General features: G+C 51.7%; 1 protein-coding gene across 1 annotated transcript in view; it reads left to right on the plus strand.

Annotated features, from left to right (window-relative positions):
- Nucleotides 1–7,910, plus strand: part of LOC137656127 (small ribosomal subunit protein uS9m-like) — a 102,653-nt gene extending 94,743 nt beyond the window's left edge. The window contains exon 10 of the mRNA XM_068390307.1: nucleotides 7,713–7,910. Coding sequence (XP_068246408.1) covers nucleotides 7,713–7,804 — 92 coding nt within the window. The 3' untranslated portion in view covers nucleotides 7,805–7,910. The remainder of the gene's footprint in view (nucleotides 1–7,712) is intronic.
- The last annotated feature ends 534 nt before the right edge of the window (nucleotides 7,911–8,444 follow it).

Genomic DNA, 8,444 nt, shown 5'->3' on the forward strand with positions numbered 1-8,444 from the left:
GATCTGATGATGTTCCTAGTCAGTGTCCAGAGAGACCCACCACTATGGCCCAATCCTCTTAGTCAGCCACACCTTCACAGGTACAAAGATGCAACTAGTGGGGTCCATTGTAATTCCGGATTCAAACTATCCTGTATTTGTAAGTGAAAAATATTTGCAACTGTCTACCAGGAAAAGAGCCATATTTTGGGATTGGTCTCGTATTAGGGGTTCTTCTTCGGTCAGAGTCATTCTTCAGATGATTGTAGACTTGGTCTTTCTGAGCTGAGTGAAGAGCCTCTTGATTAAAGGTTATTTCTCAGATCAGACAGGAGTTGAGTCTCCTGATTGAAGGGTAGAGATCTTTCCTCCTTGTGGGAAGTGTCAGTGCTCATGAGCTTTGAACAGTCTCCCTCCCAAAGATCTCAGATCCCTATAGTGGGATGTGTTCGCAGGTCTCTTGTGTGTGGTACATATGAGCTCTTGAAAAAGTCATCAGATAGAGATTAGACTCAAAAGACAATCTTCCTGGTAGCCCTAGTAAAGTAAGTCTAGAGAAATTACAAGTATTTCATAGGTTACTATTCCGAAGAAAAGGAGGTCTCCCTTGGTTTTGTGCCCAACTTGTGGCCTAACACAGAGCCCTACAGTCCACAACACCATAATAGTCCTACTCTGTTTCTAATAACAGGCAGGGCCAAGAAGATATTCTTTCTGGGGTCATGAGCTTAACATCCCTCAACCAGCAAGGGGTTGCAGACCCAGCTTGGGCAAGAGCCCATGTATTTGGGTATTGGCTTCTCGCTAGTCTTCTGGCAGAACCTGTCAGTGGTGCAGGTATTGAATGCAGGGGTCTGTAAATGCCAAACGACCTTTACCTCCCATTGTCTGCAGGAGTAAGTCCTTAAGTCCAAGGTTAGCATTATCCGCTGCTCTGCTTCATGTCTAAGTCTGCGGGACTGGAAGGTGATGCAGGTAAGCTTCATAACTGAGCAACCTTTCTTAGAAAGTATCTGTGAAGAAGTAACTCCATTTTCCTCACAGTGAGGGGGAAAATTGATAAAGCATGCAAAACATGTTTCTTGTTTTAGCTGCAAGTACATTGACATATCCCAGCTTCCTCCATAGTCAAGATACCAGAAAGTGTATTGGTGAGGGCATCCCCTTTGCTCTAGATAAAAGGTTGCCAGTCATCTTTGCTCCTGTTCAGGACCAGACAGATTAACATTTCCTGGGAAGTTGAACCAGCCAAAATAGGGTTCATAAAGACGGCCTCCCACCAATAAGCAGATATCACAAATATTAAGTAATTTGTATTTTTCTTAACAGTACTTACCTCGAACTACTTTCTTAGGAGTATCTGGGATCTCCTCCCAACCGACCAGAATTTTGAGTAGTTTACCCTACTCCCGTTTTCTATGCGGGGTAACCTCTGGCGGAGTGATACGCGCCATGAGGCGACCCGGGGTCAGAGAGCATGCTTGCTCAGGTCTCGATCTCCAAGGATTTTTACAGAGGTGAGTTACTTAAACACTAAGATAGTTTTTTGGGTAGTTTTCCCTATTTCTCGTGTTTTCCTTTGGGGGTCAGCAGAACCTAGCCTCCTATCTAGGTTCCTTTTCTCTCCTCATCACGGTCTCTGGGTCCTGAGAGACACTCCCACCTCCTAAGGTATAAGTCTCCTAAGAAAGTAGTTCGAGGTAAGTACTGTTAGGAAAAATAAAAATTACTTAAAATTTATAATTTGTTCCAACACGGAGTACTTACCTCGAACTACTTTCTTAGGAGACTTATACCTTAGGAGGTGGGAGTGTCTCTCAGGACCCAGAGACCGTGATGAGGAGAGAAAAGGAACCTAGATAGGAGGCTAGGTTCTGCTGACCCCCAAAGGAAAACACGAGAAATAGGGAAAACTACCCAAAAAACTATCTTAGTGTTTAAGTAACTCACCTCTGTAAAAATCCTTGGAGACGTATTCTTCCACTGACAGTGTATCCCATGGCAGTTAAAGGATTTTAGGGTCATTTCAGGGAAGGTAATAGGGGAAAAAGAGGGGTAAGGAAGGAACCTGTGTCTCTTGGACTTACTGCCCGTGGTTTTCCCTGGGCTACACCTTTAAATCTTTTGGAGCGCGGAAATGACGGGAGCGAGAGAGAATCCGTCCAGGGACCTCCTCGAACAATCCTTTAAGTAGTGAGCTGTGAAGGTTGACTGACTAGACCATGTACCTGCCCTCAGGATTTGGCCCACTGCCATGTTCTTCTCAAAGGCCAACGAAGTACTTAGCCCTCTAATGTCGTGGGGTCTAGGCTTCCCCGGAAGAGGAACCCCTGCACTACTGTAGTCTCTCATGATCACCTGCCGCAGCCAGAAAGAGATCGTATTTTTGGAGACTGGCTTCTTTACCAGTCCTGAGGAGACGAACAGACTCTTGGTTTCGGGGTGAAGTTTGGCCGTCCTCTCGAGGTACTTACGTACCGCCCTGACTGGACACAGAAGCAAGTCCCTCGGGTTGTCCGAACGAGGGATAGCTGGCACTGAGAATCCTTCAAACTTGGGGTCCCAAACCGCTGGATTCTGAGTCTTGGCTACGAAGGAGGGTAAGAATCTGAAGGTAGCCTCTCGCCATCCCTTCGAGTGTGAGACCTCGTTAGACAGCCCATGAATCTCACCTACTCGTTTTCCTGATGCCAGAGCTAACAGAAAGACCGTCTTGAGGGTGAGCTCCTTGTCTAAGATGTCCTTGAGGGGCTCGAAGGGAGGTTCCGAAAGCATCTTCAGTACCCTAGCCACATCCCACTGGAGCACTCTAGCGGCCGGGGGGGGCCACAACTGCTCGAAGCTCTTGATGAGCATCGAGATATGTCTGGAGTCTCCTAAGTCAATGCCCTTCAGGAGGAAGACTTGTCCCAGGGCCGCCCGGACTCCTTTGATGGCTGGAATGGAAGTACCCACTTCGTCCCCAAGGTAGACCAGGAAGTCTGCTATCTCGGGAATGGAGGCCCCTAACGGTCTGGTGTTCTTCGAGGAGCACCACTTAGTGAAGGTAGCCCACTTCGCCTGGTATACCGCGACTGACGAACGTCTCAGGTACCCTGACATCCTCGATGCCGTCCTCGATGAATACCCTTCCTTCCTCAGGAGACGCTCGATAACCTCCACACGTGAAGACGGAGGGACCGAGGGTTTTCGTGGAACCTTTGGAAGCGAGGCTGCCGGAGAAGGTCTCGTCTGTCCGGAAGAGGCCAAGGTGGAAGGCGCGCCAGTTCCTTTAGATCCGCGAACCACTTTCTCTCTCTGGCCACCAGGGTGCTACCAAAGTCATCCTCAGGTTGTCCACCCGTCTTACTCTGTTGAGGACCTGTCTGAGCATCCCGAAGGGAGGGAAGGTGTAAACGTCGAGGTTGTCCCACGGGTGTTGGAAGGCGTCCTCGAAGACTGCTGCTGGATCTGGCACAGGAGAACAAAACACTAGGAGCTGTGCGTTCAGTCTCGTGGTGAAGAGGTCTATCACCGGCGAGCCCCACTTCAGAATGAGGGACTTGGCCACTTCTGGGTGCAGGGACCACTCGGACCCTACTACTTGACCCATCCTACTGAGGCCGTCGGCCAGGTCGTTTCTCTTCCCTGGAATGAACCTGGCTGAGATTTTGATTTGCTCTACTTCGGCCCATTCTAGGAACTCCATCGTGAGACTGCACAGTTCCTTCGACTTCAGTCCTTGCTTTTTCACGTAGGCCACCACCGTGGCGTTGTCGCACATCAGCACCACGGTGTTTCCCCGGAGCAGTTGGACGAACTCTAGGCACGCCCTTTATACTGCCATCATCTCTAGCACGTTTATGTGCAGGCCCATCTCCCTGCCTTCCCATTTTCCTTTTGCTGTCTTGTCGAGGAGATGGGCACCCCAACCCTCCTTGGACGCGTCCGTGAACAGAAGCATTTCCAGAGGGTCGGCTTGAAAGGACATTCCCTTGAGGGTGTTCGATCTGACGTATGACCACTCCAGGACTAACTTCGTCTCCGGGGACACCAGGACTATCTTGTGCGGGGAGTCCCCCTTGTTCCAGAGCTCCTTCAGGTTCCACTGCACTCCCCTGGGGGACTAACTTCTCTAACGACACGAGGTGGCCTATCAGTCTTTGCCAGTCCTTGGCTCTCCTGGGCTGGCCCGACAGGAAGGGCCGGAGGATCTGTTCCAGGTTGTCCAGGCTCTCCGCGGAGGGGAAGGCTCTCGCCAACCGGGAGGTCTATGGACATCATGAAGTCCTCCTCCCTCAAAGCCGCTAGGACCGACTTCGGGGTGTCCATCTTGAAGTCGGTCTTGCACACGAACTTGTTGAGGGCTGAGAGGTCTATGACCGGTCTCCAGTCCCCTCTCACTTTCTCCACCAGGAAGAGCCTCTGTAGACCCCTGGACCTGGGTTCTTGACTGGCTCCACTGCACCCTTCACCAGCATTGCCGAGACTTCTTCCTGCAACGCTGCTACTCTCAAGGGGTCCTTGGGTTCCGCTAGGAAGGGCAGCCTGTACCCCTCCTTTAGTACAGCTACGGTCCACGGATCCACTCCGTGGTCCCGCCATGCTTGCCAAGATCATTTGAGGCATCTCCCCCACCTGAGGCGTCGGCAGGAGTAGGGGGCCTCTCTTCCTACCTCCTTCGAGAGGCGCGGCCAGAACGCCCTTTCCTGGAGCCCGAATAGGAAGGCCTGAAGGCTGACTGCGAAGTCAGAGCTCCTCTACGGGTGGGCTGCGAAGGCTGGGGCCAGGCCATAGTCGAGGCGTCCCTTCTGGGTTGGCTAGGTGAAGCGCGGGGAGGGAGAGAGACGTCGGAAGATGGTCTTCTATGGGCAGGTCTTCTTGTTGGAGGGGGTCTGGGTTCTCCCGCATCCTTGAGCTTCCTGACCCTCTCTACCGTCTCCTCCACCGCCTGCATAGGGAACACTGACTCACCCCACAGGGGTAAGTTCCTAAGGGCCCTCGCTTCCCTGTCTGGAAGCCTCCTGACCAATTTGCTGAGAACTGTCCCTCTCTTGCGAAGAAACCAATTTTCCGCCTGTGAGAGGGACTGGTAGGACAGGAATTTGAGGGCCTTACCTCCTGAGCTAATCAGCTCCTTCAGCAATGTTTGGTTCTCCGGAACCGAGAGGTGGTGCGAGGCCTGAAAGCCCACCAGGGTGCAGGCCCAGCAATCTAGCCACGACGAGACGTAGACCAGGTCCATGGCCAAATCCTCCATCATGGAGGTCTCCGACGGGGAGAAGCAAACTGGGGCGGCGGTCGCTCCCTCTTCTGCGGCCCCCTGACCTAGGATGGCGACTGCAGGTTCTACAGTACATGGACCGGTACGGCGCCCTTCAGGGAGGTGGAACCTCTTCTGGGTTTTGAGGAGCTTGGAGGCGCTCTGACTCTTGGGGGTGTCCGCATGGCTGGCCACTATCCTGTCAATATAAGTCATGCCCAGCCTAACGTCTCTCGCCAGGGGAAGCGCCAGTGAGGGCCTCTGCTGCACGGGAGCCAGTCTTAGTCTGTGGCGAGCTTCGGCTCGTCCAGCCTGTGGTGCTATCTGAGAGCTATCACCTTCCTGTATGCCGAGACCTCGGCTGCTGATCCCTCCGCGCCGTCTCCGAGGACCTCCGTCGAATGTTCCTCTGCCTGAAAAGGGGCACCCCCGACGGAGGGTGCCGCTTGAGGAGGAGTCATCTTCTTGTCGCGGCATACCCTCGGCGGTTCTGGATGGAGGACGGGCATTGCCGCTGGGACGGAGGCCTCCGTCCTGGGCTTGTCTCTCCCCACGGAGGACCAGGCTACTGCGGGCTTCCTCGTGGCTGCTGGATGTCTCTCGCGTTCCTGCCGGCTCGTTGAAGACTTGGAGGCTGGGACACGGCTGCCAGGCCGAAGGGGCGACTCTCTTCGCTGGGCGGATGGAGCCGGAACCTTCGCGGACTTATGCCTGTCTCTTGGGGCCTGAAGTGGGGACTCCCTTCGACACTCAGGCCTGCTGCAGGGAACGTACTTCGCTGCGGGAGAACGAGCCCTTGGGAGCCAGCCAGAGGCACCCGGAACTGCTGAAGCTCCCAGGAGTTGGCTGCGCGGGATGGCGACACGCACCCATTCCTCTCTAGGGGAGCGGCTCCCTCTGTACTTCCTCCTGGCGTGGCGAGATCTTGAGCGGGAACGGGACCGCCTCCTGCGGGACCTGTCTCGTCTTCTCCTTTGGTCCCTCGGGGCTCCTTCCTCCGAGGAGTAAGGGTACGACTCGAACGAGGAGCCCGATGACCTGTAGGACCGCACCGAAGGTTCCGAGTCGTCCCGCGTCGCTGGTGGTTCCACGTGACGATCCGTAGGCGACGAGGGCTTCATGAACATGGGCGGGAGCGTTGCTGAAGGCGTTGGGGGAGAGCGAGGCAACTTCTTGCTGGGGAACCAGGCCTCAAACTCTTCCTCCAGCCTCATGGGTGATTTGAAGGGCATCCTTGGCGGTGCCCACGCGAGGGGATCTGACGGCGGCGAGTCCTCCTTCTCGGCGTCTCCCCCGGCTGTAGACGTACCTGAAATACAGGCCCATGAAGCAGGGGAAGAGGCTGCAGCAGCCTTCCCCCACATAGGATCGTCAGAAGAGACGGCCCCTGCTGACACCAGGACTCCGTCCTCCGAACACACTCCCGTCCCTCCCTCAGGCCCCCCACTTGCCTAGACTGACAAAACATCCCCACTAGCAGGTATCTCAGACTCCTGGGGAAGAGCAATAGGCCTCTTCCCCGCAACTGACTTACCTCGTCACCTACAATGGGTAGGGGAAGGCGGCTGAAAAGCCCTATCCGACGAAGCACCGGGAGAAGTAAGTGGCGAGGAGATGCTCGGGTTCCTAGGCGACCTTTTGGACGCCTTCTTCTTCTTGGTGCCGTATCGCACCCACTGCACCTCGTTCCAGGACTCGCACTCCGGACACGTGGCCGTAGGGGACCACACGCTGCCCCTACACGACAAACACAAGGAGTGCAGGTCGACTTCAGGTTTTGACAGAAAAGCACCACACGATTTACCGGCCATAGGCCCGGGACAACGACGGGGATGCTCCATCCCGCACTAGTAAGGCACCCCGAGACACAGGAACACAGAGGGAAAGGGTAAGGAAAGAGCACAATGGGACCACGTGGGGACCGCGTGAGACACAAAGGGTCGCACTGGATAAGGAGAGTGCGTCGAGGTGTTAACGCGACGCGACCAGAAAACTTACTAGAGATCGAGACCTGAGCAAGCATGCTCTCTGACCCCGGGTCGCCTCATGGCGCGTATCACTCCGCCAGAGGTTACCCCGCATAGAAAACGGGAGTAGGGTAAACTATACAAAATTCTGGTCGGTTGGGAGGAGATCCCAGATACTCCTAAGAAAGTAGTTCAAGGTAAGTACTCCGTGTTGGAACAACTCCTATTTAAATGATAAAGGTTTGTTTTCACATTGAAAAAACACTCGGTAATCAAGCTTGGGCTGAAGTCTTACTCCTTTTTAAAGGACTTAGTGTTGTATGGGCCAGGAAATTTACAAATTACAGAAAAATAGTTTTCATACAAAATTAAAGTTACTGTAATGCACTTTTTTTTTTGCTTGGGCTGAAGTCTTACTCCTTTTTAGTGTTGTATGGGCCAGGAAATTTACAAATTACAGAAAAATAGTTTTCATACAAAATTAAAGTTACTGTAATGCACTTTTTTTTTTTTTTTTTACACAGCTGGTCTTCTAACACGTGATCCACGAAGTAGGGAGAGAAAGAAGCCAGGACAGAAGGGCGCAAGAGCTAAATTCACGTGGAAGAAACGTTAAAATTTTTCTTAAACTCTTGGATAAGCTGTAATGTAAATTAATTGCCTTGGTATGTTATGTAGGTATGTGCATATAGAAATAAAATATGAATATTGTAGTTAAATTACCTTATTTATGATTTGTTATTCCTACATGCAAAGCTATAACTTTTAACTGTTAAAGTAATATAATAAAGCTTAAGGGCTCCAACAGGGAAAGCTGCCCTGTGTAAAAATGAAAGAGAAAGGAATGCATAAATTAAATTCATAATATATCAAGATCAGTAACAATGTTAAATATATGTCATATATAACCTATGAAATGGATACTATTTAATATGGAGCCTTCTGATGCAAAAGTTTTAAGACTTGGTGCTGGTACTAAGTGTTCCGTTAATTCTAAGTACTGGATGATGCAGTCTTAGAAGATCTGAATGTAAAGGATGGTCAGAATTATGAAAAATATTACAGTTTTAAAAGTAATTTTTATTTTCCTTTAAAAGGAGTCTGGAACTTAGGCTGTTCAAATTTGGCAACTGGTGTCGGTAGTTAAAGGTGGGTGGCGGGAAACCCTGCCCTCTAGTCAGTACTTTGAGTAGCCACTTTAACCTTCACCTATGGTTGAGGCAGGAAGTGAAACTTGAAAGGACTCAAGTTTGGAT

This window comes from Palaemon carinicauda, chromosome 17 (genome assembly GCF_036898095.1).
Source record: "Palaemon carinicauda isolate YSFRI2023 chromosome 17, ASM3689809v2, whole genome shotgun sequence".
Lineage (NCBI taxonomy): Eukaryota > Metazoa > Arthropoda > Malacostraca > Decapoda > Palaemonidae > Palaemon > Palaemon carinicauda.